This window comes from Eumetopias jubatus, unplaced genomic scaffold (genome assembly GCF_037043125.1).
Source record: "Eumetopias jubatus isolate StellerSeaLion01/CBP00866 unplaced genomic scaffold, mEumJub1_p1.0 scaffold_1, whole genome shotgun sequence".
Taxonomy (NCBI): Eukaryota; Metazoa; Chordata; class Mammalia; order Carnivora; family Otariidae; genus Eumetopias; species Eumetopias jubatus.
In genome coordinates, this window is record NW_028274807.1 from 215,622,390 (window position 1) to 215,649,321 (window position 26,932).

At 60.7% G+C, this 26,932-nt stretch overlaps 1 protein-coding gene and 1 long non-coding RNA gene across 10 annotated transcripts in view; one reads left to right on the forward strand and one right to left on the reverse strand.

Annotated features, from left to right (window-relative positions):
• On the forward strand, positions 1-21,430 carry MAP2K2 (mitogen-activated protein kinase kinase 2). Of its 2 annotated transcripts, none has more exons than XR_003612722.2 (11): positions 1-368; positions 3,991-4,201; positions 8,740-8,886; positions 13,339-13,416; positions 13,947-13,998; positions 14,084-14,208; positions 14,773-14,986; positions 16,931-16,995; positions 18,229-18,364; positions 19,374-19,419; positions 21,067-21,112. XR_003612722.2 is itself a non-coding variant. In XM_028126392.2 (11 exons), the coding sequence occupies exons 1-11, from the start codon at positions 277-279 to the stop codon at positions 21,175-21,177; spliced, it is 1,203 nt and encodes a 400-aa protein (XP_027982193.1). In that variant the 5' UTR covers positions 4-276; the 3' UTR covers positions 21,178-21,430. The 2 variants fall into 2 exon arrangements, 1 of the variants encoding a protein (XP_027982193.1); XM_028126392.2 differs by having other exon boundaries at positions 4-368; positions 18,303-18,364; positions 21,067-21,430.
• LOC114226332 (uncharacterized) overlaps positions 21,420-26,932 on the reverse strand; it is a 7,838-nt gene continuing 2,325 nt past the window's right edge. For 5 of the 8 annotated variants that reach the window (XR_015766691.1, XR_015766695.1, XR_015766694.1 and 2 more), the window contains exons 4-5: positions 25,416-25,733; positions 23,500-23,768 (exon numbers count right to left, since the gene is read on the reverse strand). This is a non-coding gene — a long non-coding RNA (uncharacterized LOC114226332). Of the gene's footprint in view, positions 22,690-22,803; positions 23,935-25,415; positions 25,734-26,932 lie in introns of those variants that run through there. The other 3 variants (XR_003612724.2, XR_003612723.2, XR_015766696.1) reach the window with 3 other exon arrangements.

Sequence of the window (26,932 nt, forward strand, 5' to 3'; positions counted from 1 at the left end):
CCCCTCCCTGCCCGCGGCCTCCCGGGCTCCGGCTGCAGCGTCAGCCTCGGACGGGCCTTTTCTGCGGCGGCGGCGGCGGCGGCGGCTCCTCGGCCTCAGCCCCGGGGCACCTCGGCGGCCCTCGGCCCGGGTCCGCAGCGACGCTCTCACTCACCACCCGGGCGCCCGCCTAGGCCGCGGCCGCAGCCCCGGGCTCGCGTCGGCGCCGCCCGCTCCCGGCCCGCCCCCTATGGGCCCCGGTTAGAGGTGCCGCCGCCGCCGGCCCGCGGAGCCCCGATGCTGGCCCGGAGGAAGCCGGTGCTGCCGGCGCTCACCATCAACCCCGCCATCGCCGAGGGCCCGTCCCCCACCAGCGAGGGCGCCTCCGAGTGAGTGGGCCGGGCTTGGCCGGGGTGAGGAAGGGGAGGGGGTCCCTGAGTAGTGAGGTCCGTAGAAGGGGGGGACCTGAAAGGAGAAGATGGGGTGGGAGTTCCCTGAGTGATGAGGACAGGGGAGGAGGTCCCTAAGTGGAGAGGATGGGTTGTGGGGCGCTGAGTAGCAAGATGGGGGAAGGAGGTCCCTGAATGGAGAGGATGTGGTGCGGGTCCCTGAGCAGTGAGGTCGGGGCAGGGGGGTCCCTCAGTGAAGAGGATGGGGCAGAAAGGCCCTGAGTGAAGATGGGGTGGGAGTCCCTGAATGGAGAGGATGCGGTGTGGGGCCCTGAACAGTGAGGTCGGTGGGGGGGGGGGTCCCCTGAGTGGAGAGGATGGGGTGTGGGGCTCTCAGTAGTGAGGTTGAGGGGAGGGGGGCCGTGAGTGGAGAGCATGGGGTGTGGGACCCTGAGGACCGAGGTCAGGAGAGGGTCCCTGAGTGGAGAGGATGGGGTGGGAGGTCTTGAGGAGTGAAATGGAGTTGAGGGAGGGTTCCTGCCCACAGAGGATGGGGCAAGGAGTCTGAGCGGTGAATCAAGGCAGGAGGAGGTCCCCGAGGGAGAAGATGCGGTATGGGGCCCTGAGTAGTGAAATTGGAGTTGGGGGGGGTCCCTGAGGAGTGAGGTAGATGGTGGAGGTCCTTGCATACCAAAGAATGGGGTGAAGGGGTTCCTGGGAGGAGAGGAATGGGGGGAAGTTTCCCTCCAGGGGAAGGGTGGTTGAGGGCTCCCTGAAGGGTAAGATGAGCCAGGACCCCCTGAGGGGAGAAGACTGGTTGAGGGGTCTCTGAGGGGACAGGGCCAGGCGCGGCCCTTGAGTAGTGAGGTCAACTGCAGGATTCTGGTGGGGAGGAGGAGAAGGAGCCTCTAGGGGCTGGAGCCGCAGGCACCGAAGCAGACAGGAGGACTTGGGGGGAAGGGACAGAAAGGAGCATCTGGGACAGTGGGGTCTCCAGATGGGCGGCATCATATTGTGGGAGGGGCACATGCTTGCGAGGTCAAGCGAGGGTGACCCCTTGGCCACAGAAGAAGTCCTTGTGACCTCCCCACTCCTGTTCCCCATGCTAAAGAGGAGCAGGACGGTTCCAGAGGCCCCTGGCTGGGGTCTGTTTGCTGTGCTTGTGGTGTGACCCCCTGAGAACCAGGTGTGATGGGGAGCAGCCTGTGTGGTGCCTCTCAGGGGACATGGCTCCTGCGCCCCCAGCCAGAGAGTCTGATGCCTGTGTGTGTGAGTTGACGTCTTTCTCTGAGCAGGCAGCTCAACATGGGGATGTGTTCCTTATTTCCAAAAGTCTGCTGCCTATTCTTCTCAGGAGAGCGCCTCCTTCATTCTCTCTCCTTTCTTTTACGTGGTTTCTGATTTCCATCCCTTCCAGAATTCCCCCTGCAGAGAAAGCCAGCCATTGGAATTCCAGGGTTTTTTTTTATAACCACAGCTGGGTCGCTATTACATTTAAAGGGGATTAATCAGCTGACTCCAGAACACATTTTCGAGCTCATAGGGCAGTGCGAAGACGACTTTGCGGAGTCTGGCCTCAAAAGCCACCTCCTTTGCCTTCCCTCCTCTGTCCCTTCCTCATCCAGGTCTCTGTTAACCAGGCATTCAGGGAGCACATAGTAGGCCCACAGTCCTGGCTCAGCATCATGCCATGATGAGCAGGGCTTTGCGGTGCGGGAGGATGCAGGTTTGATTCCAGGCACTGCCACTTCCTTCCATTGTGACCCACAGGCAAGTTACTTAACCTCTCTGAGCCTGTTCCCTCCTGCGTGGGCTGGGACTACAAGATACCCACGTCCCAGGAAGATCTTGAGAGTGAAACAAAGTGGGGTTTGTAAAGCCCTGATATGTGCTCAGGAAGTGGCACCTAGCCCCCTGCCTTCTAGCAACTTTGCTGTAGCAGCTCAGATGACTTTCCTCATCTCCTTCCCAGCCAGTGCCCCTTTGCTCAAGCCTCTAAGTTCTAGCCTAGTTACAGTCAAATTTGAGGATTGGGAGGTTCCTGAGAGAGCTCCAGTCTCCCCCTTCATTCCCTGCTTGAATCCCCCCACCACGTCTTCCCCCGGGTTGGGGGTCAGCCTGGGCTTAAATGCCCTCAGAAATTGGTGGCTGGGGATCACCCAAGGTCCTTTAGAGACTTTTCTTAGCTACCCACCCTCTGTGGTCCCGTGGCCACTGCCAGTGCTTGAAATGTGGCTAGCCGGTCCAAATTCAGGGGAGCTGGAAGGATAATATGCATTCCAGATTCCAAAGACTTCATATGAAGAAAAAGGAAAATATTCATTAATTTGTTTTTTCTGATTTCATACTGAAATTTATATTTTTGATGGGTTAAGTTGAATATGATAAAATTAATTTCACCTGATATTTTTTTTTTAACATGGCTAGAAAAATTTTAATTACACACGTAACTTTTATACTATTTCTTTTGGACAGCACTGGGTTAGTCCTTGTGTGCATTGAGCTAATGTCTGCCCGCCTGTTATGGGGAGCTGCTTTTGACTCCAGGATTTGGTTCAAAGTCAAGGCGTTAGTGAAAATAGCTTACTATCAAAATTCCTTGGGAAATTCCTCGAATCACCCAATAAAGTGCAGTTTACATGGTTGGGTGGGTTTTTTTTTTTTTTTTTTAAGATTTATTTATTTGAGGGGCACCTGGGTGGCTCAGTCGGTTAAGTGTCTGCCTTCGGCTCAGGTCGTGATCCCAGGGTCCTGGGATTGAGCCCCACATCGGGCTCCCTGCCCTGCGGGAAGCCTGCTTCTCCCTCTCCCACTCCCCCTGCTTATTTCCCTCTCTTGCTGTGTCTCTCTCTGTCAAATAATGAAATCTTTAAAAAAAAAAGAAAAAAACATTTGAGAGAGAGCACAAGAGAGTGGGGGTGGAGAGGGAGGGAGAGAACCCCAAGCAGACACCGCACTGAGCATGGAGCCTGACTCGGCTTGATCTCATGACCCAAAATCATGACCTGAGCCAAAATCAAGAATCAGACACTTAACTGACTGCGCCACCCAGGCGCCCCTGGTTGGTTTTTTTAATGACTGGCTCCAGGAATGTCTGTGCATATAAATGCTTAATGTTTAGAGTCATATCATAAGAGTATGCTGGCTGAGCAGCATGCCCTGGAAATGTCTGCACTGTTTGCTTTCTGCCCCTCTTCATTTCCCCTCAAGTGCTCATGCGTCATTCATGTGCATTAAAGGCACACATCCTGCAATTTCTGTTTTCTGCCCGCTGGTTCTTGCTCTTGGCCCTGAGACCACTCAGAACAAGTTTGCTCCTCAGTCCCGGCCTGAGCCTTCACTCACCTGATCTGTGGCTCAGCATCCCCCCCCCCCCCCGCCCCCCGTTCCCGCATCTCCTTCCAACGTGGTCTGGAGTCCTCGTGTCAGGAAGAGGGGCTCCTGGGTCTGAGACTCGCACCACTGAACCAGAGCCAGTCCTGAGGGAGGGGCTGGTGTCTGATCCATCCCCGTGTCCTTGCAGCGACACACCTGGGGCCTGGCACACAGCGGCCTCCCTATAAGCTTGGCCGGGTCCAGCCTGCACATTCTTCACTAGCCCTTGCCCTTGGGGTCTTTGCAGAGCAAACTTGGTGGACCTCCAGAAGAAGCTAGCAGAGCTAGAACTCGACGAGCAGCAGAAGAAGCGACTGGAAGCCTTCCTCACCCAGAAGGCCAAGGTCGGGGAACTCAAGGACGATGACTTCGAACGAATCTCGGAGCTGGGAGCCGGGAACGGTGGGGTGGTCACCAAGGTCCAGCACAGACCTTCCGGCCTCATCATGGCGAGAAAGGTGAGAGGCTGTCGGTGAGGGCGGGCGCTCCATCCCTGGGCCCTGCCGCGGTGTGTGATGAGACAGGCCCCCCCGGAAATGGCAGAGAGGTTTGAAAGGTGCAGGCCTCTGCTTTCTGATACGCCTCTGGGCTCCGAGCGCTCAGCACTCACCCTGTCCTCAGGGAGAGCCGGCCTCTGGTTAAGACATGGCAGGGCCCGTCTGCCTCGAGCAGCTCTTCCCTTCCGTCGCCGACCTCTGCCCTCCAGGGCTTAAACTCCCATTCTCAGAAACATCCTGACTGTTCTGGACTGGCTTCCTCACCCGGGCTCCCAGCTAAGCGGTCGAGAAGCCTCCCTCACACATGGACGGGTAGAGAAGAGGATGTGACCCTTTGGGGATAGTGGCTCCCAGACACAACCAGGGAACCTTATGTGACAAATTACTCGGCTCCTACAGGCGTGTTCTCTCGGGCACGGAGAGCCGGCTCTTCTGGAAGCCCCTTCCCCTGTAGTCCCCACTCTGTGTGCTCGGAAAGCCGGCCACCCCACGCCCGGGTGGAGGGCGCTGCCCTGCCTTTTGCGGGAGCGCTGTGCTGGCTCTCCGCGTTGTAACTACTTCTGCCCCCAGAGCCCTGCCTGCCCTCCGAGCCCTGGCTCTGTTCCCGCACCACGGGCAGCCTTGGCTGCCCCGGAGCTGCCCCGGACATCTCGGGTCTGCCGTCACCTCGTGAACAGGGACTGGAAAGGCAGACGTGAGATTCCGAGGATGGCGGGGCAGGAGGGGGGCTGCAAACGGAGCGCTGACCCAGGTCGGCGTCAGGGACCTCGGAGCGTCCCCAAGCCAGCTGAGCCGTCACCTGGTGGGGTTGGGGCGGGGAGCACGGTTGCGCCTTGTAAGCATGACTCCGGGAGCTGCTCCGCAACTTTGGTGGAAGCCTTTGGAGCCAGATCTGAGGGTATGAATGAGGTTGGGCGCCCAGATGAGTGGTGCCGGGCGGTCACGGTGCCGGCCCGATGCAGGTTTCCAGGTTTCACACCGTCCCTCAGCCACAGGAGACACCACCGTGGGCAGTGAGTGGAGGCTGCACAGGGCACTGCTGGTGCTAGAGCTTTCCCGAGCTTCCGTAAGTCTTTCAAAGTAAAAAGCTCCAGGAAAGTAGGTCTGAGATCTGGGGGGAGAAGGACGTCCAGTCTGGTTCTCTGTAGGTGGTGAGCTCCCCCGTGGTGTGAGCCCTGAGCGGCCGCACACCCCGGACAGTGGGCACAGGGTGCAGCTGTGCTCCCAAGCATCTGGTGAGCGCGCTGAATAAGAAGGCCGGCCACCCGGCCGTCGTGTGGCTCCGGGCTGTGACTCGGTGATGGCCCCGGAGCTCGCGCCGGTCCCCAGGAGTCAAGGGCTCCTTTCAGTCTAGCTAGAATGCCAGTTCACCCGCGAGGCCAGTTTGTCTTTATTCAGCTGCGGGCACCAATGGGAAATTGATGTGGCAAAGTGGTTTTGGGGAAACCAGCCTCGGTCCTTCTCCCTACTACCCTGGGTGGACTCTGAATTCCCAGGTGCCGCGTATGGATTCCGTGCTTTCCAAGTACTTAAGCTCACCAGATCTCCAAATTCAGCCTGCCACAGGGCTGGAAACTAGGGGCTGGGGTGGGGCTTCCCCGCGGGCGAGCACCCTTTGTTGCCAGCATCCCTGTAGCCCCTTCGATCGGCAGAGGATTTTCCTAACCAGTATGACCTGCCGGGAGAGCAGGGCGACCAGTTATGTAAGCCCCAAGTGAACTGGTCTCAATTTTTACAGTTGCACGTGATGGTAAGCGTGTTCTTGACTCATGCGTGGCGTTCTGACTCCTCTTGCATCCTTCTGAGAGCCCGAAGAGCAAAACCTCTGCGTTGCTCGGGCCAGGAGAGCCATATGATGAAGTTAGCGTGTGTGTTAGGCACGTGCCTTCCTCGACTCCCCTGGACTTGCGGGAGGAGCATGTTTGGGCCTCGCGTTTGTGTGGGCCCCGAGGGCTTGCTTGCCTCTGATGGAGGTCTGTGACTCTGCAAGGCCACGTCATGGTCCTTCGGCCGTCCTTCACGTGACTGCCCCGTGTCAGAGCCGGTGTCGTGTTCTGGTTTCAGTTGAGCAACAGCTCCATTTTACACATGAGGAAACAGGCCAAGGTGGGTCAGCGTCTGAATTGGGTTCGAACCCTCTCAGGTCTGCCCTTTGCAGTTGGTCCTGACGTGATGGAAGATGTCATTGTTTCACCTCCAGAATTTATTTTCCTCTTTCTCTTGTGTGTACTCCCCGCACCCCCATTCTGCCGTAGAAATCGCCTTAAACTCCTAGATGGGCTTGGTGTTGGGTTCGAATGCCTCGCACCATCCCTATGTAAGCAGCTCCTGGAGTGTGCATAACCCTAAGGTGGTGGCGTGGAGAGAGCGTGGGTTTTGGTGATCTGGGAGCCCGGCCCCGACACGGACTTGACTGCTCAGCAGCATGTGCCCCTGGAAACAGGATTGAGCCTCTCAGAACCTGAAGCTGCTCATCAGTGCAGTGGGGTAGATCCCCGCAAGGGCTGTTGTCAGGGTGAGGTGTGACCATGCATGCTCAGAAATGTGCCCTTGCTTCCCGTGCCTGCTTTCTCCGTATGCTCTCAGCGTGGCTCCTCAGTGATCTGGAAGGCTCGCTCTACAGGCCCGGATACAAGGGGCCCGTGAGCTCCTGCGTCCTCCCTACTGCATCTTCCCCAAAAGCCTCTGACTTCCTGTGGCCTTACTTCATGTGGAAGGCCCCAACTCCGGGCTCCGGTGACCTCTGGGTTTCTGTCCAGTGCTGCCCACCTTTGTCCACCCCTTCCTTTGTGTGAAGCCTGTAGGGTTCTCGCTCCCCAGCTCGGTCACTCATCTGTGGCTCTTCTGAAGTTCTTGGGTCGAGAGCTGCAGTGTCCACGGCGGCTGCCCTGGTCAGCTCTGGACACAGAGCCCTTGAGATGGGGTCAGTCCAGCTGAGATGTGCTGTTCGTGCAAAGAAATATGCCAGATTTCAAGGGCTCAGCATGGGGCAATCTCATTCATATTTTTACATGGATTACATGTTGAAAGTAATTTTTTGATATACTGCATTGAGTTAAAATACGTAAAAATGGTCATTTCATCTGTTTCTTTGTACTTTTGTAATGCGGCAGCTAGAGGATTTAAAATTAAACATGAGGCCTGATTGTATTTCTCCTGGCTGGTGCTGGCCTCCATCACCCTCCATGGTCCATCTGTTGGTCTCAGTGAATCCTCTCTGGGCTTTTGAGAGCAGACCTCCTGCCTTCCACATAGACCGCAACACTTCATTTTCAGACCCAGCCTCTCACGTGTGTGCTTGTTGGGCATCACGTCACAGGTGTGGTTCCACCAAAGGAGAGAGCGTCCCTGGGTCCTGCTGGGGGTGGCGCTGGGGGGAGTACGGGGCCTGGAACCCGTGGCCAGAGCTTGCCTTTGCAGGGGGAGGCATGAAGCTTTGCTGGGAGTGGCGAGAAGCCCCGGGCACCATCCCACCAGGACCCACCGCAGTTCCCAAGGTGGCAGGGTCACTGGGGAGCGGGTGTTGCTCCGCACACATACCCTGTGCCTCCCTGAACTTGGCACATGCCCCTTCGTGCCTTGGTGCCCTCAGTCAGCACTTTGCACCCCCCCCCCCCCGGAACACCCACCCCCACCGTATCCGTCTGGCCAACTCCCACGTGTCCTGCCAGGCGTGCATCCACTCCGAGCAAGTCTTTGCCATTCCCTCTCCCCATCACAGGGTTCCGATGAAATGTAGGCTCTGTGGCGACAGGTTCAGACACCCTTGATCTGACAGGTGGGTAGAAATCACCTTTTTCTTGTCGTGTTGCAATGGTCGGAGCAACTGAGATTCTAAGTGGCCAGGACGTGGAGCCCCGGCCTCAACTCTTTCCTGTTGGGCATTGCTCTTGGCACTTTGTCACCTGTGTCCTGCATCTCTCCAGGCAGTCCTCGGGTGTCTTCCCATCTGAACGTCGTGATGCCGTGGGTGACGACCCACGGCTACTGACTTGAACTCAGGTCTAAGGGGAGCCAGGAGCCTCCTCGGGTGGTGGTCTGAGGCTCTCTCTGTGTCGTCTCCAGCCCGGAGGGGGAAGGGTTCCAGAAGCAGACCCCCACTGAGAGGGGCGAGGTCATGGGCATCCCTGGTCTAGGTCCTGGGAAAGGCGGTACTTTGTACAGTTGGATGGGAAGAGAATTCTTCTTAAGAACGCCTTGCTCCTGTTCCTGGCGGAGTAGCGTGCCTCTGTGTGTGTGGGTGCATGTTTATCTGTTCACCTTTGGGTGGACACTTAGGTGGCTTCCATGCTTTGGCAATCGTGAGTCCTGTTGTGTGAACACAGGCGTGCAAGCTTGTGTGTAGACATGTTTTTTTTTTCCCCTCTAAGTAAATGCCTAGGAGTGGATTGCACAGTTTTGAATGCTGTCGTGTGCACATCCGGGGCAGGGGGCCAAAGGCCCCTCCTTCTGGGCCCCTCAGAGGCCTGGTTGTGAGCGCCCTTTGCTTTCCCCTGCAGCTAATCCACCTGGAAATCAAGCCGGCCATCCGGAACCAGATCATCCGTGAGCTGCAGGTGCTGCACGAGTGTAACTCTCCGTACATTGTGGGCTTCTACGGGGCCTTCTACAGCGACGGTGAGATCAGCATCTGCATGGAGCACATGGTGAGTGCGCTCCCTGCCCCCCTGTCTGAGCCCGCGTCCTCAGATGCAAAGCACACTTGTTTCCAAGGGGTCCTTCTGGAGATACTCCGTGCTGTGCAGGCGTGTGCCCGTAGATCCCTTGGTTCTCTAAGCACAAGATGCTTAGCGAACGGCGGGAGTTCTCGCCCAGGCTGGCCTCTCCCCGATACGTGGTGGAAGCCGTTCCCTGCTGGCGTGCAGGGAGCTGGCGTCATTTTCCCCACTGTCCCATGTTCCAGCCACGGCGAGGGCCTGTGAGGTAGTTTATCGAACGCTGTCTTGGTGGTGGACACAGGTTGTTTCTGACCTGTGGGGAGCGACAGCGGGAGAAATGTCCTTGGGCCAGAGGTGGGATAAGGTCCCAAAGGGGGAATTGCTGGGCCCGAGGGCCTGTGTGGCGGAGACTTGGGTGGCTGCTTCCCAAGCACCCCCTGAGCAGAGAGAAGCGATCTGGGTGCTCTGTTCGAGGCGAGGCCCGGCTTTGCAGCCCAGCTCAGGTTTGTGGAATCAGATGCTCTGGGGTGGAACACAGGAACCGATCTTGTTTCAAACCACCATGGTTGGTTCCGATGAGCCCCCTTGTTAAGAAATTCTGGTCTTGAACCTCAGAAATGGGTGGGATCGGGGACAGTGAAAGCAGAAGTGGTCAGAGCTGAGGGCCCTGGGAGGAAATGCCGCCGACCCCGCGCCGAGCCTGATTCGTCGGGTACGGGGCTGCCTGCCGCCCGGCTGTCCAGGCTCAGGCCCTTCGGGGCCCTTGCAAAACCAGGATGCGGTGGCCTTAGGCCCAGCAGCTTCGGTTACGCCTCGCAGGCGCAGCGCTGTCCCCACTGACGATTTTGTAACGGAGGCAGGAAGTGAATTTGAGCAAGCGCCTGTGAGGAATGCACCAAGAGCAGCCGCGTGGCGGTGTCGCCGTGCCCTGGAGAAGGTGCTTCCCGCCCCCCCCCTGCCCCTACCTGGGCCCAGGCCCCCCGCCCGGCGGCGCCCCACCGCAGCCTGTCCTCCCCTGCAAAGGGAGACGGAAGTGGGACCCGCCGGCTGCCCGGCACTCACTGCCATGCAGGGAGTCCCTCCACCTCCTCTCCCTGTTCTCCCTGTTCTCCCTGAAGGCGGTGCTTGCACTCTTGGAGGAGGGGGAGCGTCACAGGCTGGCTCACCTTCTGATTTTGTTCTCAGTGAACTTGAAGCAGAGGTTTTCAGCATGAGGAGCGAGCTACACTGATGCGGGGGGAGATGATCCCAGTGGTTTATTGTGCTCATCCTCTGCAAATTCCTGGTTGGATTTTTTGGTGTGCTTTTTGTGCCGGGCGTAGAAGGGCAGCGGAGTGAGGGAGTAGTGCCCTGGCGACCGTCAGGTGAGGTGTGCACCTGTGCTCCCCCAGCACCGAGCTCCAGCTCCGCTGTTCTCAAGTTAGCAATGAGCCTGCAGGAGGGGGCGCTGTGGGCAAGGAAGGGGCGAGGAGAATAAAATGATGTAAAAGTACCGGAAGGGGGAGGTAGCCCCCGCCCCACCGCCCTTCACAGTGTTTCCACGTCACATAATCCGCTCCAGAACTGTGCCCCGTGCCCAGGGCATTCCTGTGCGTGCGTGCATGCGTGACATTTCTGCAACATTCGTTCGCGTGCCGTAGTGGGGGACACCCTGGGGTCAGGCGTGTACTCCACCGCTAACCTCCTAGTGGTGTGACTTGGGACCAGGTTCTCCCCCCTCCACCTGTAGAGCTGAGGGGTGCCAGTGCCTGACTCCTGGGGCTGGGGTGGGGGAAGCCAGTCTTCCTGCGGCATCTGGAGCAGCGAGCAGAGGGTGAGACTTCATCTCTGTGCAGGTTTGGGTGTGAATTGGCCCTTGTTTCTGACTGGTCGATTCCAGCCCCGGCTTGCAAGCAAAGACCCTGAGTTGGTGATGAGCAGCCCAGACTCAGCACAGGAGGGTGAACTCACTGGGCCAGCGTCTGGCGCTTAGAGCGGGCGGTGGTTTCCCCGGGGCCTGGGGCTATCACTGGGGCAACCGCAGGCACGGACCTTGCAGACAGTGGTCATCTGGGGGGGCAGCTTACTGACCATTCACAGGCACCTGTTGGTATTTCTTGGGATCTAGTCATATCTGAAGCACACGCCTCCTTGTTCTGTAATAGTGAAAAATCACACATCTGCTGGTAAGGGAGAGAGAGCTGTACCGGGCCACTTGGCAGTGGAGAAACGAGATGGTGTGTATGTGCCGAGGGAGAAAATCCCCGAGGAGAAAATATGCATAATGTGAGCCCACTTAGATATATTTTTTAAACTCTGTATTTCCCAGTGCATATGGATGCATATGCAAACACACAGAAGGATCTGGAAGTCACACTTCAGGGGAGGCAAGTGGAATTTTTGGGAGATGAGAGTGTTACTTACCTATAGTTGTTTTTGTTTTGAGAGAGAGAGAGAGAGAGAGAGAGTGAACAGGGGAAGGGGCAGAGGGAGAGTCTCAAGCTGACTCCGTGCTGAACACAGAGCCCAGTGAGGGGCTTGATCCTATGACCCTGAGATCATGACCCGAGCCAAAACCAAGAGTCGGATGCTTCACCGACTGAGCTACCCAGGTGCCCCTGCAGTTGAGTTTTTTTATAAAACGGTATTCATGTACCACTTAACTTAATAAAAGCACAATTTCCAGAATATTTAGAACACATACACAAAATGAAAGCATGTGACGCTGCACAGGGTGTGAGATTTGGGGTCAGAGGGACCCAGTTGTGTGCTATCTCCTGTACCACTTCCTGTCGATTTGACTTGAGCATTTTATGCTCTTCTTAGCGTGGACCACGGGGTCTCATCTGGAAGTGATCCTGCCTCAGGGGACGCTGGGCCACGTTTGGGGACATCTGTGGTCGGCACGAGGGGTGGGGTGGGGCAGAGCCAGCCGGAGAGAGAGAACAGAACTGTCCACTCACCGAGGAGCCCCACACAAGGCCTGGCCTATCGTGGCCTCTGTGGATGCTCCCCCCGGACATCCTCACATATAAACCTGTCACAGCTCCATAAACGTTCAGAACGAAAGGAGCTGTGTTGGGAAGCAGGGTCATAGTTTAAAAAGATTTTTTGGGGGCGCCTGCGTGGCTCATTTGGTTAAGCGACTGCCTTTGGCTCAGGTCATGATCCTGGAGTCCCGGGATCGAGTCCCACATCGGGCTCCCTGCTCAGCAGGGAGCCTGCTTCTCTCTCTGACCCTCCCCCCTCTCATGTGCTCTCTCTCCATTCTCACTCTCTCAGATAAATAAATAATAAAATAAAAAGGTTTTTTTGTATTCTTTTAAGGTTGGGTGATACAGAAACGAGAATAGAAGGCATTTCCCCTGGTCCTACAGGCGAAGCTGGGCAGAGCCAGGAATGCTGGTCCCGTGCTTTTCTCCTTGGGCACAGCCACCCTCTGTGCTCAGTCCCGCACCCTCAGTCTGGAGCTAATCCAGAGTCACGTGCAGGTTGTAGAAGCTTCACAGGGTGTTGGGTTTTCTAGAACTCCCCACCCACGGCCTTTCTAACTGAGCAAGGCTGGGGCAGAAGTGCTGAGACAGGAGGCCCCGGCATCCCTGGGACTGCAGGCTTCCCCCCCACCTCCCCGGCCCCCTCCCCTCTCCTCTGGCGGCCGAAGCCGTGTGGCTCTAGGTGGCCTGGAGCAGCACAGGAGAGAAAGCACTTGCTCCGAGGTTCAGTTCAGTGTGTCCACCTAGCGTCCCAGGGGGCCCGGCGGGGACCCTGGCCTGGGTCGGTCTCCAGGTTTGCTGTCAGGCGACCTGTGGATTTGAGGCCAGGCCTGGGGTGGGGAGCTGACCGGGAGGACCTGCGTCCCATCCTTGGCAGGACGCGCCAGTGCATGGTGGCGAGCACAGGACCTCGGGGCCAGGGGCAGGGGAGTGGGGAGCAGTGGGCAGCAGCGGCTCGGCCTGCGTTCTCCTGCCCTGGCGCCTCTGGGCTCTCCATCCCTGGTGTGATGGGGCTGCTGCAGGCTGGCAGGAGTAGAACCCAGGCCCCAGAAGCAGGCTTCGCGGTTGCTCTGGTTGCAGGCCCAGCAGTTCCGCTCGTCCCGCTGCTGCCGTGGCAACCCGGGGAAGGGGCCGGCTGAGTCCCGGGCCTGGCTTCCCGGAAGGCCGGGCTGCCGAGGGAGCATGCTAGTGCCCTTATTCCTTCCTTACTGGATGGGCTGTCCGGAGGCCCCAGAGGTGGCAGGGCCCAAAGGAGGCCCTGCTCTGGGCCAGCGGGTTGCGTTTGGCTGTGGTCTGGCCTCCGTTTCCTGTGGAGGAAATTGAGCTGCAGCTTGTCAGGAAGCGGGGAAGTGCTTCGCTTTTATACCTGCTGCCCCGGTGTCCCTCTGGGAGCCCTCCTGTGCCCTGCAGGCACTGTCCGGCCAACTGCTTAGCACGGCTTGCTTTTTCTCTTCTGTGGCGACCCTAGGATGGTGGCTCTCTGGATCAGGTGTTGAAAGAAGCCAAGAGAATTCCTGAGGAGATCTTGGGGAAGGTCAGCATTGCGGTAAGTGGCTCCAGCCCCCTCAGGCCACGCACACTGGGGGTGCAGGCACAGGCTCCTGGCCCTGTGCTCTGCCGGGTTTGTTCTTACCCCGCCCCGTTCACATGGCCAGGGTCGGAGCAGCCCATGCCCATCTCTGCCAGCTGCAGGCCTGGCACGTGGCATCTCGTGGCCCATAAGACAGGAGTGATGCTTCCCTGCCCTATACAGGTGTGGGGGGTGCCCGGGGCCCGAGTGGCAGGGTCCCAGCCTTGGTGAAACAGCCATCCGTCTGCGGGGCCTCCACGTAAACCCAGCACAGAAGCACTCACCAGCCAATGCCCACCGGGCCTGTGTGACCTTCAGGGCAGGGTGGTGAGGGCGGGTGAGCCGGGCATCTGCCCACTGGCCTAGGATGGTGTGGCCGTCCCTGCCATTCTTCTCACTTGCCCCTGGCCCTCAATGTGGGCTCCCTGAGCTTGTCCCAGATGAGCGGCCCCTCAGGTCCGCCCACGGCACTGCCCTGCTGACCCCTCCCTGGGGCTCCCCTGCAGGTTCTCCGGGGATTGGCGTATCTCCGGGAAAAGCACCAGATCATGCACCGAGGTGAGCTGGATGGGGGCGTCTGGGGGTCGGGCAGGGCTGGCGGGCAGGCCAGGCCCCCCTCACCTGCCACTGGCTGTGCCCTCAGACGTGAAACCTTCCAACATCCTCGTCAACTCCCGAGGGGAGATTAAGCTGTGCGATTTTGGGGTGAGCGGGCAGCTCATCGACTCCATGGCCAACTCCTTCGTGGGAACTCGGTCCTACATGTCTGTAAGTCCATTGGGCGTGAGGGCATCTGTGCCCTCCCCCGTCCTGTCAGCTGTTCCGTGTTCCAGAAGCTTTTCCAAGGCCTGCGGTTCTCCATAGCACACTTTCTGTTTCCACTCGGTTTCTCCTTTCCGTCCAGATTCTAGTTGCGGCTGTCTCCTTGCTCAGGGTGTTCTCTGCAAATGCCCGCCCGGTGGCTTCCCTCTAGCAGGAAGAGACTAGTCCAGGGGAGCAGGTAGTCAACCTCTGAGCCAAGAAACTACCCCCCCCCCCCCGATATCTCAGGAAGCGTCTGGGTGATCTCAGGAGCAGACTCTGGGAAGCTAGTCTTGGGATCGTCATGGAAACGGAGGCACCCCGCTGCCTCCTGGGCCAATTTGGGTGTTGAGCACTGTTGTCAGCACTGGCTAGGACATGGTGGTCCCGCAGCAGGGGCAGGGAGGAGACGGAGGTGCTGGGTCTTTGGAGGGTGGCCTGGGGCCCAGGTGGGGCTGTGGGGGGAACCCCGTCAGTGCTCCCGGGCCCCAGCGTCCCTCGGGGCGTCTCTCTGCTCTCTCTCGCCGACAGCCAGAGCGGCTGCAGGGCACGCACTACTCGGTGCAGTCGGACATCTGGAGCATGGGCCTGTCCCTGGTGGAGCTGTCCATCGGAAGGTACCCCATCCCCCCGCCAGACGCCAAGGAGCTAGAGGCCATATTTGGCCGGCCCGTGGTGGACGGGGTAGAAGGAGAGCCTCACAGCATCTCACCACGGCCGAGACCCCCTGGACGCCCCATCAGCGGTACGGCCTGACTCTGGAACTTTGGGCTGGGACAGGCCGTGATCCGCATGCGGGGAGAGCCGCACCCGGGGGTGGCAGCTGCCTCCCCTCTGGCCCCCGTCAGCACCACCTGTCCCCCTGGGTCACGGTAACTGCGCTCAGTGGTCCACAGATGGTCCCAAGGCTTCTGGGGACAGCTCCCCAGGCCACTGCCATCCAGGGCAGCTGTGTGGGTTGTAGCCAGCTGGGGGACCGGGGGGGGCGGGTTGTTCTCGAAACAAACTCCTCAGCCAAGCCGCTGGTTGGGTGGGTTTTCCAGCATTTCATCACAAAAATGTTCAAACGTAGTAAAAGGCCTGCCACGATTGCCCAGCGAGCCACCTGTGTGCCCACCGCCTGGACTCGGCAGCAAATGTTCTGCTGCATTTGGGCTGGGCCTTTCAGAAACTGAAAGTAATAACTCAGAATTTCCTTGGGTGGCCTGTCAGATTCAGTCCTGATACACAGTGTGGGAGGGAACAAGAGGCTGGGGGGCTCTGGGGGACAGCTGGGCTCCCAGGAGACTTTCCGGGCCAGCAGCAGGCCCCTGGGAGGTGGGGGGCGCCCCCATGCCAGAGGGGTTCAGGCTGACCCTTTGACCATTCTGGAGGTGGCGAGGGGGGAAGGGTTACGGCGGACGCAGCTTAATTAGGAAGCAGCACTTAGGACTCTGGTGATTTCTGTTTTTTAAGTCAAGTGACAGGAAGGGAGTTGAGTGAGTCTGAAGGGGTGTGCAGCTGAGTGCGGGTGGGTTGCGTTTGTATGATACCAGCTTTATTGAGATAGACTTCAGCTGTACGGGGCTCCCTTGTTGAAGGTGTACAAATCAGTGGAATTTTGTATCTTCATAAGGTTGTGCCAGCATAACCACTACCTAGTTCCGGAACAGTCTTGTCACCCCAAAAAGAAGCCCCTTCCCCATCTGCATCCCCCTCCCCAGCCCCGACGAGCCCCCTTCCCGTCCGTGGATGAGCCTGTTCCGGACGTGTCACCCACGTGGACTCACACCCCGCGCCGCCTTCCGTGTCTGGTTCCCTCCCTGAGCGTCGTGGGCTCGGGGTCTGTCCCCGGGGCCGCGCGTGGGGGTAACTCGCTCCTGCTCATGGCCGAGGCCACGTATCCCTGCTTGTGATGGCCCATGTTGTGTGTCTTCGCTGCTGATGGACATGGGCCGTCAAGTGGCAGCTTTCACAGTATTTTCAAGCTCAGCTCCTCCTTTCCTGGTGCCAGACCCACATCGCTGGGGTGTCTTGATTTTCTCCAAGGGGAGAACCCCCCGCCCCCATCTGTGTCCCCGGGCCCTGGCCCTGGCCCTCCCAGCACCAGCTCCCAGATGGCATCGCGGGCCTTCAGCTGGGGCCCCGTCCCAGCAGGGAGGAGCGGCGGGCCATGCCAGGCCACCTTGGCCTGCCAGCCCCTCCCCCAGCCCCGGCCCGCGTGCCCATTCCAGGACAGGGGAAAGAAGGCGAAAGTCCAGCTGCCAAACCCGGCCCTGGCCAGCTGGGTCAAAGACAAGGGTCAGCTACCCCCAGCCGGTTGTCCATTCTGGGCAGCATTTGGGGCCTGATGCTGCCTTCACCCGCAGCTCTGTGCAAGGTCACGCTGCTGTCCTTGCTACTGGTCAGCACCACCCCCCACACCCTGCCTGTGCGCCAGAAAGCAGGGGTTGTGACTTTGGCACAGCCTGGAAGCAGCCCCGTGCCAAATGTGTGATTTCTCAAAAAATGCCCCTGTTCACGTTGGCGTTTTGCTTTGTTTTGTTTTGTTTTGTTAATTCGGCGGAGGCTCGCAGAGAAGCTGCTTTCCCAAGAAAGCGAGCTCAGCAGCAAGGACCCCACCAGGGCGCCTCCCCTGGTTTAGGCCAGTGTCGGGGGAAGGGTACCCAGCTGACGCCCGCCTCACCCCTGTCTCTGTCTGCCCGAGCAGGTCACGGGACGGACAGCCGGCCGGCCATGGCCATCTTCGAGCTGCTGGACTATATTGTGAACGAGGTGTGTACCGGAGGCCCCTCTGGCCCGTCTTCACGACGGCGGATTAAGCCATTGGACTTGGAATTCGTTACCCAAGGGAAGGGAATTCACGCAGACTCGATTCTGTTGGGGAGGAGTGGGGGGCAGGGCAGGGACCTCTTTTCAGTGGTCAGTTATCGGGGTAGAAGTGCATAGCCTTCCTGCCATACCTCATGAGTCTGCCACGTCCTGAGAGGAGATTACGTGCCGGTGTGGGTGTGGGTAAAGACACCCCCCAAGGCTGTAGCCAAGTGCCCAGGCCCCGGAGCTGCCCCTGGGAGCTCTCTGCGCATCTCGGAGTCCCTGCCTGTGCAGTCATGAGTGATCCACTTCCTCGGGGAAAGTTCAGGGGAAGAGGCACGGAAGGCCCAGCACCCCCGTCCCGATCTGCCTCACCACTGTGTGAGCAGGTAATGGGACTGTTTCCGTCGTGGTTGTACAGGGATGGGACCAGCCTCCTTGGGCCTGCAGCTGGAAAGGGGCAGAGCGGGACCTGACCCTGAAACCCACCCTCCCTGCCTGGCTGGGTCACCGTTCCTGGGCCTTCTGTGGGCCAAAGTGTGCTTTTGGGGCCCCTCAGAGTCAGGGCAGGGAAATGGGGTGGCCGGGTGGCCTGTGGCACTGGCTTGGTATAGGGTTGAGTGTTGGGGTGAGTGGCTCGGAGTGGGGCTGGCGATGACAGAACAGGACGGGCTGGCTCTGGTGACACAGCTCGCCCTGCACCTGGCAGCCACACCTAGGCCCAGCAAGCACCTCCTCCCGGGAGCCTGCCAGCACCCCCGACCCCTGCGTGGAGGAAGGCCCCGTGGGTTTCACCAGGCCACCTGCCCACTGCCTGCCCTGACGGGGGCTTGACCCTGCACACAGCTATCCCCATCCTGGCACATATATATGGGGCCAGGCTCCTTGGGCTTCTGGAACCTGCTGCCCCACCCTGCACCCCTCCCCCCGAGGATCTGGACCCCCAGCTGGAAATGGATGGGCCCTGTTCTACTCCCCCCTGGAACCAGCTGTGATCCCAAAACCAGAGCTTTCCAAAGAGAACACCAGAAGGGTCTGACCAAGTTGGCAGGGCGGGTGGCAGGGCCTGTGGGGAAGCTGCCAGAAGGCGGGCGTGGGGTGGGGGGGGGCTCCCCCTCCAGCAAGGTGAAGGGACTGGGGCCAGGAGAGATGCCTTCTGAGGATCCCCAAAAAGTGCTGTTCTCACGGGTTCAGGGCCATGAAGCACCTCCCCGTGATTCCAGAACCATCCTCGAGCATCCGACCCGCATCTCTGCTCTCTCCCACAGCCACCTCCTAAGCTGCCCAGCGGCGTCTTCACGCAGGACTTCCAGGAGTTTGTAAATAAATGGTAAGGTGCCACAGTCTCAGGGTGGCCCCAGGGTGGGTTGCCAGGCCGTCAGAGGCCCCGCCTGCCTCCCGGGACGGCTGCCCACACCCTGGCCGCCGGCCCAGATGCACACTTCCTTCCTGGTCCTGGGCTGGGCCCCTCTGCCAGGATCGACGGCATCTGGGGGCACCTGGAGCTCACATGAGAACCCAGTAGGTTCCCTTTCCAAGGTTACTGAGTTGCAGTGTCCAGCTGCTGTCCCCATCCTGTCCCCAAGGCCAGAACAAACCAGGATTCCTGCCTTGCCTTCCGCCAGCCCGTGTCCCAGTTTCCTAAGCCCTCAAGCCCTGTAACCCACCAGCTTCCCAACAAGGCTTCCAAGTCGGGTTCTGGCAAGCGGTCAGCTGCTCTTGATGTGTCAGCAGGGCCTGGGGCGCACAGGCTCTGCAACAGGAGGGGCCGGGGCCACCCCTCACCTTGAGGGCCGTGCTGCACGTCAGGGCGGGTGGAGTTGGCCTGGGGAGCACATCACACACAGCAGCAGACCTGCGCCACTGGCCCTTTGCACAGCCACTGGCCCGAATCCAGGGATCCACGTGAATGTTTCTCTAGCCCTCTCATTTTCTTTTGGTTCTGAACAGCCACCGTTTGGCCTCAGGCCGATTTGAGCAACTGTCTTTAGGGGCAGTTCTGCTTTTTTGAAGGAAAAAGTTCCATTTTGACATCCAGACTCCCAGGTTAGGGGTTGTTAGCAGTGCGGTTGTGCTGTGCCTCAGACCGGGCAGTGGCCAGCAGGTCCCCTCAGCATTTCCCCCTCTCTCTTGTCCTGGTCTCAGACCCTTACCCTTCCCTCCCCAGGGGCCTGCCCTTACACCCGAGGGACAGCAGAGCGGGTTCCGTTCCTTGCTGCATCCAGCCTCAGGCCAGGCGCAGGGACGGGGCTGACCGATCACAGCTCAAAACCCAAGTTCCCGTGGCCGCTGGCTAACTGCCCTGCCTTGTCTCCCCCACCCTCTGTCTTCCTCTCCAGCCTAATAAAGAACCCAGCAGAGCGAGCGGATCTGAAGATGCTCATGGTAGGTGATGACAGGGGCACGGGCTCACCTCAGGGAGACCCCAGCCAGCCGTCGAGCCGGCTCTGCCGTCCTGGGTCGCGTGTCCCACCAGAGCGCGTCTGTGGTCTCCTGGCTCCGTTAGTGGGGAGGATCTAGAGCAGCCGTGGTGCCCGCGGCTCGTGGAGGCACGGGATGGCCCATCCATGCCCGTGGTCAGGGGTGTTACTGAGAGTGGTAGGGCCCCACAGGCTGGGAAGACCCGGGCTTACTAGCCCCCTTGTATGTCCACGCTGTCTGATGTCCCTGAGAACCAAGGTGGGCGTCAAGACTCCCCTACCTCTAGCAGGCTGGGGACAGGGCTGCAAGGCCACTGGCGCATTCAGCCCCCTCCACTGCCGGCTCTCGTCCCCCCACACCCCTGCCATGCCTGCGGCAGCCCACCCTTCACACCCCTCCACGACATGAGACCGTGACAGTCACGGGCGCCGGTCCTTTGTCTCGGGCATGCAAGCGGCAGAACTCGAGCCTCTATTCGTTGTCAGAACTCAGCCTTTCCATTAAGGGGGCCACGGCCTTCCTGCCTCCTCCAAAGAGCCTCCACCTCAGGGCCTTTGCGAAGGACAGGCCTGCTCCCTGGGGGACACGTCCCTTGCCGCTCTCGGCTGGCTTGTCCCCATCTTGGGGTCTCCGCCTCAGCGCCTCACGCAGCCCTGCCTGTTAGTTTTGGTGACAGCCAGCGTGTCCCGGTCCTGGGCGCCGAGAGCACCATGTGGGAAGGGTCTGCCCGCCCTCGTTCTTGGAGAGTCTTTGTTGTGTCTGCCGTGGAGAGTGTTCGTGCGATGTCGCAAATGCGTGTTGGGTGTAAGATGCACAGATCTGTGACCTAGACAAGCTCCTTGATGTTGAGGTCCCCGGGGGGCCCCCAGGTCTCTGCCCCACTTAAACTGCTTTCTGTGGGGCCTGCTGCCCCAGACCGTGGGAGTCTGGCCCTCCGTCCTGTCGCCCCCAAGCCTGTGCCGACTCTTGGGAAGGTTGTCTCCTTGGGATGGCGTCTCCTGCCCCCCCGCCTGGGCATCTTGTGTGGGCCCAGGCCTCCTCCCGTGCACCCCGACCCCCCAGGACCGCCCCTCCCCCGCACACCCTGTGGGGGTAGTGTTGCTCACGGCCCCCAGCCTTCAACCAGGAACCTCTGTTGCTGTGCCATCCCGAACGGGAACCGCCAGCCGTGTGCTGATCTCAGTTACTTGAAACGGAACGTGCGCTTCTCTTCTTCAGCCCCAGGAGCCGACATCCGAGGCTCAGGAGCCTCACGTGGCCAGTGGCTGCCACATCAGACGGAACGAGTCGGGGACTTCCTGTCCTCACGGAGGCTTCTCTCATTCCAGATCCGATGTTCTCACCCAGGGGCAACTCTGTCCCCAGGGGACACAGGGCGGTGTCTGGGGACGTCTGCGGGCTTCACGGCGGGGGTGCTCTGGGCGTCGAGGGGTCGAGGGGGTGGGGGCTGGGGACACTGCTCAGCCCCCCAGAGTGTGACCGGCCCCTGCACCGGCGGGGCTGGGTGGTGACCTGGGTCTGGTGAGCGCAGCATCGCCTCCCACTCAGGCTTAGCGCCGTTTGGCCTGCCGGGCCTCCCTCCTTCCTGATGCGCTTCTCCTCCCCTTGCAGAGCCACACCTTCATCAAGCGGTCCGAGGTGGAAGAAGTGGATTTTGCCGGCTGGTTGTGTAAAACGCTGCGGCTGAACCAGCCCAGCACACCCACGCGCACTGCCGTGTGATGGGGTCCCATGGGTGACCTGCCCGCCGTCCCACCCGTGCCCCGCCCCTCCTGCCCAGGACAGGCCAGGGCCTCCTCTCCCCCGGCCCGGCCCGCCTCTCCCTCCGCCTTCCGCGGAGCTGCCCGCACACCCCGCGGTGGACATTGAGCCTCCGGTCCCCGGGGAGGGTGACGCTGCTCGCGGGGTCTTCTCGGACCTGCTTCTTAGGTTTAAAACAAAACAGGGAAAGAAAAAGCAAACTGTGCCCATTGTACTTCTTGTTCTGTTTGTTCGGGGGGCGGGGGGGGGGGCTGGCAGTCCCAGCCCCGAGCCCACCGCCCACCTGGGGCAGAGGGGCGGTTGGGGGGGGACACCAGCAACTGGGGATGGAGCCTCAGGGAACCTCTAGACCTTGGTGTCTTTCAGCAAAAGAAAGGGAGGTGCCGCCGCCCCACGCTCCTATGTCATCCCTTGCGTGGCACCCGACGTTCACCCCTGGAGGTGGTCCCCAGGGCCCACTGGTGGTATATGGGGTCCACTCCCTCCCTCCCTCATGTCACGCCACTGACCCGCCTGTGCTCAGTAGCCTGTGGCCTACCCCCAGGAGGGACCTGCTCATCCCCTCCTGTGCTGCAGGGGCCAGACACATCTAACTCCTGGTGGCAGTTGCTGAGCTGACACTTGGCAGAAAGAGAGCAGTGGGCTTCCAGGCTGTCAGTGTGGTCGAGAAGCCCTGCAGATCCAGCAGAAGGGCCTGTGCTGTCCCCACGCCTCCAGGCTGGCAGACGCAGGCAGGTGGCTCTTCGTGTCACCTCTGCTTCCGCAGAGAATCAGAAGTGACTGCCCGGGGCACGTCCCTCAGGCCCCCCGGCAGGTCAGCGCCAGCTGCTGGGAAAGGAAACGGTGAGGGTGAGGTGGTCCCAGTTCTCATGTCCATCTGGATGCGCACTTGGCCCAGGACCCAGGGTCGGGCCGCCTCTGAGGCTTCCCCCCAGCTCTGAAGATGGCGGGGCTGTGAGCGCCCCCTGGACGCTGCAGCGGGTCCTGGGGCCCGGCTGCTCTGCGGGCGCGGCAGGCGGCCAGCCCTGGGTTTCTGGAGGCTGCCCTCCCAGTCTCCTGTGCTTTTTCCTGTGGATGCCAAAGAGGAGACGAGTTGCTGCCTCCTTCCACCGGCTTCCTGGGTTTCCACCACTTCCTAGTCCCCAAAGTCTCACCCATTGAGAATAAAGCAGATACCCCGAAGTCCGCAGCTGTCGCTCTATGGGGCCGGGAAGGTGGGTCAGCGTCTGGGTGGCGGGGCCCGGCGCGGGCCACCATGACGGGCCGCATCTTGGGGCCTGTCCTGCACACGCCACGGCCGCCGAGCCTCCAGTAACGGGCTGCCATTTTCAAGGAGTAAGAGACCACGGTGCCTGGGTCCTGAGGGCTCGGGGAGGATTTGGAATCGGGGTACGGCCCCCACTGCACCGTGTCCCAGGGCCGCAGCACAGAGAAGTGGACTCTTTCTCTTCTTGTCTGTCCCAGACCAGGCTCCTAGGAAGCCAGGAGCTCACCAGAGCCTTGGGGCCCTTAGGCCGGCACCTCCCAGTGTCTCCCCTGCACCGCCGTCCCCTGCACACACCCAGCCCTCCCGTCGGCCCGACAGACCTGCTGACAGGCTCTATTGCGAGGGGGCAGGCTCCTCATGAGTTGCGTGGGAGCTGTTGGTTTGGGGGTCTCCTGACATGGGGGTCAGGCAGCAGGTGGCCCTCAGGAGATAACAGAGCGTTTTGTGTGGCCGTGTTGAGGTTTCTTGGCTCCTCTTGAAGAATCCCGATGCCACCAAGTACGGGAGCCTGAAGACCCCGCCTCCGTGTTCGGGGGCCCCTGCAGACACGACACCTGTGACCCCGGACACCCCATCTTTCTGACCACTCTGTCCAAACAAAATCAGTCAGGAAAGGCATGAGAGCTTTGGGATCTTGCGCGTTGGTTGGGTTCTTTTGTGTTGTCTTCGCTTTTTTGTTCCCGCGCTTGGTTTGGGAGAAGACCCCGAGTGTCGTGCGCCGGCTTTCTTCCTCCTGTTCCCTGCGTGCCCGGAGCGGAGGCCCCGTCCCCGGCTGGTTCCCTTCCGCACCGTTGGTGCCGCAGAGCCCTGAGCGGCTCACCCGACGGCCGGGTGGCGCACCCCCTCCCCCAGGAAAGCCCCCCCGCATTCCCTTCCCGCAGCAAGCGCGGCGGGGTGGCCCGGGCGGAGTGCAGGGCACAAGCCTGCAGACCCAGCCCAGGTCACCACCCGGCGCGGCGTGCCGGCGCCAGTGTCACCTCCCGGCGCTGCAAAACGGGGAAAGACACAGGGGAAGGTAACGTGATGGCATGTTTTATCCATCCCAACAGAGGCGAAACACTACCCTTTCACCTTGTAAGCAATAGGAGAAATTAGCAGTGTGGTCTTTTACGTTCTTTGTTTCTTCTTGCACGGAGCCTTTGGAATCCGGCGTGTCTTTTGCCCTCACAGCACACCTCAACCCAGCGTGGCCGTGTCCCCGGGGCCAGGGGCCGCGTTGGGCAGCACAGGCCCAAGCCCGCTCTGCTCTCTGTCTGCACCGGCTGTCAGCCCGCTGGGTCTCAACCTGGGGACACAGGGCCATGTCTGAGATGTCTGTGGTCACACTGGGGGTGCTCCTGGCATTCGGTGGGTGGGGGCCGGAGAGGCTGCTCAGTCCCCCACAGCGCCCTGGATGCCCCGCAGAGAAGGATCCCGAATGGCTGCAGCGGGGCGGTGGCGGGGGAGAGACCCTGTGTTAATTATTTGGAAAAGAAATTGAGTCCAGCCCCTGCTCATGCTGGACCCCAGAGTAAAGCCCCCAGGGTACAAACCAGGGTGACCTCGGTGTCTATGAGTCACCCCCTCTCTCCCTCCCACTGTGTGTTTATCTGTTTATTTTTAAGTAAGCTCTAGGTGGGGCTCAAGCTCACGAGGTCAAGAGTCACGCACTCCACCGACAGAGCCAGCCAGATGTCCCTCAGTGTGTGTATCCAAATGTGTGCGGCACCCCAGGGGTCTCACCTAGGGCAACCCTGCCCCCAGGGGACACTGGGCCATGTCTGGGACGTCTGTGGTGGTCACACTGGGGAGCTCCTGGCATCGAGGGGGTGGGGCTGGGGGTGCTGCTCCACCCCCACAGCGCCCCGGGGACGATGCCGAGGGTGTAGAGCCTGGCTCAGCCCTAAACCCTACCCCAGTTTGATGGACCAAGAGGCAGAGCATCTGTGTCCCAGCCTCCCTGCCCGGACCAGTGGACTTCCTGTGGCCATAGTCCGGGACACGGTGCGGCAGGAGGGATGTGGGCAGAGGGGGCCCGGAACCTTCTGGAAGGTGGGGAGTCCAGAGAAGGGTGCTCAGCCAGCCCTCTGGGCGGAGGTATGTGCCGGGCAGGAAGCCTCAGGTCAGAGGCGGAAGTCGGCCTCCCTCTGTGGGCCATGGACTCCGGGTTAACAGAGGTCAGAGGAAACGGCCACAGGGTTTCCCAGAAAGTGGGGTCCGAGGCGGAGTGGGGGTGAGGAAGGGGAAGGGGTGCCCTCAAAACGAAAGCAGCAGGGGCCCTCCAGGCCCCGCCCCTCCCGGGCTCAGAGCTGACCAGGTGTGTGAGCCTGGGGCAGCCCCGGGCCAGGTGGGTGGAGGACCTGCCTGGTCTGCCGTCCCCATGGCAACGTGGGGCTGGCTCTGGAGGAGGAGGAGAAGGAGGTGGAGGAGGAGGAGGAGGAGGAGGAGGAGGAGGAGGGGGAGGGCCGGAGGGAGAGGGCCGGAGGGAGAGGGCCGGAGGGAGAGGGCCGGAGGGAGAGGCCTGGGCCCCACCGCAGCCTGAACAGCCGGAACCGAGGCCGAGGCTCAGTCTCGGGTTTCTGCCCGGGCTTCCCAGGGGACAGAGGGGGGCCCGCAAGAGCAGCCCTTGGAGAACCGGGAGCCTCGGGCGAGGGAGGGACTGTGGCCCTCCTGCCCCCTCCCCTGGGACTCCCACCCCGTGGCCGCTTTCCCCCTGGCTCTGCAGCCTCAAGGGAGGCCATGCCCCCGGGAGCCCCCCCTTCCCTCCCCGCCCCGCCAGCAGAGGGGTTCCTCCCAGGCCTACCGAGCAGATCCTCTCCAGAGCAGCCCCGAATCCCTTCTCCCTCCACCCCGGCCACACCCCGTATTGTGGGCCACATAGGTCTCTGACCCCCGGAGACGCTAGGCTACTTGCCCAAGGTGACATGGGGCCCACCCAGAGGGTCCCACCTACCCCAGGACAAACGCCGGCCATGCTGCCGCCGCCAAAGCCACGCTTTCTTCTGACTCAGTCACTGTCTTTTCGATCCACCGATGCCCCGCTACGGGGTCCGCAGTCTGGCCATAGAGCTGGACAGAACTCACAGCGCCCATAAGGCTAAAGGCAAAGCGAGGCAGAACCCCGTGGACTGGGTGTTCTCGCCGAGAACCGCCTGTGAAGGAGGGTCACCAAGGGCCCTCGGGCAGGGGGCATCCCCAGCAGGGGAACCCCCGGAGGCCAAGGCTTGGCAGTGGGGCCACAGAACATGGGCCCTGGAGAAGATCCGCCGGCCTGGGGAGGGGGAATGGGGCTCAGAATACTTAACAGCCATCCCGTGGAGCAGTGACCACCCCCTGGACATGGGAAGGGACCTGGGTTCCGAAGGGGGTCAGGGGACCCCGCTGTGCCTGGTATTGACCCTTTCAGGTGGTGCAGTGGGAAATAAAGGGGCCGGGTTGTTGGCCACCAGGTGGAACTGAAGTCTGTTAGCACTCAACCCCCCACTGGCCTTGGGCGCAGGACTGGGTGGTGGCCGTGCCGGGAGCCAGGTCAGTTGGGTGTCTGGCTAAGAAACTAGTCGTGTGTGCCAGGGACAGCTGCCAACCGCGAGCCAGGCAGTAACCTCAGACAAACAGGTTTAGGAAGCTGAGTTAATAAGGAGCAGGACGCACAGATTGCCCCACACGGGGGTCTAGCCCCGACTGTGGCTGTCCTCTTGGGGCCACACCAGCGACGTGGGGGTGCACGTCCAGGCATCAGTGGGGGGCCTCAGGGAAGCAGACCTCGGAGTGCAAAGAACGTCACAGAGCTGGGTCCTAAAGGGCAGGGCGAGGCTGTGGCCTGGAGACCCCTGCGCGGCCTGCCCTTAGATCTGTCTCTTCCACAGGGACCCTGGCTGGGTGGCCTGCCTCACGTGGAGGTGAAGGCTGGCCCCTGAGAAGCTGTCCTGGGTGCCCCCTGCCCCCCAAAGAACCAAGCCCACCTGGCTCGGCTGTCCACTCCCTGCACATGTCCGGTTCTGCTCGCCTCTGAGCCCTTCCACACACTGTTCTCTCTGCACCTGCCTAGCTCCTGCTCACTGGTATGTGGGCAGCTGCTCAGAATTCACCTTCTCAGGGAGGACACCCCTGCTTTCCTCACCCCTGTAACCCTCCTGTGTGGCTGCAGTCACCCCCTCCGCTCACGTACAAGCTCATGCAGGGGTCACTCGCCACCCCCGTGCCCTGACCCTCATCTCCTTTCTTCCAGTGACAGGATTTTTTCACAGGGACCCAGGTTTCTAAACACAATCACATCACCACCCCCATGTCTGTTGGGCCCTGGGACCCAGGGTGCAGGCGCAGGGGCTGTCCAGGGGTCATGGGGGGGGGGAAGGGGAGGGGCGCAGGGGAAGTGCAAATCTCTCACTCTTGCCTCCCTCCCTGTGTGCACCTGCTGCTCCCTGTTCTGGAAGCTTCTCTGTCATCACCCTTCTCCACCCCCAACTCCTG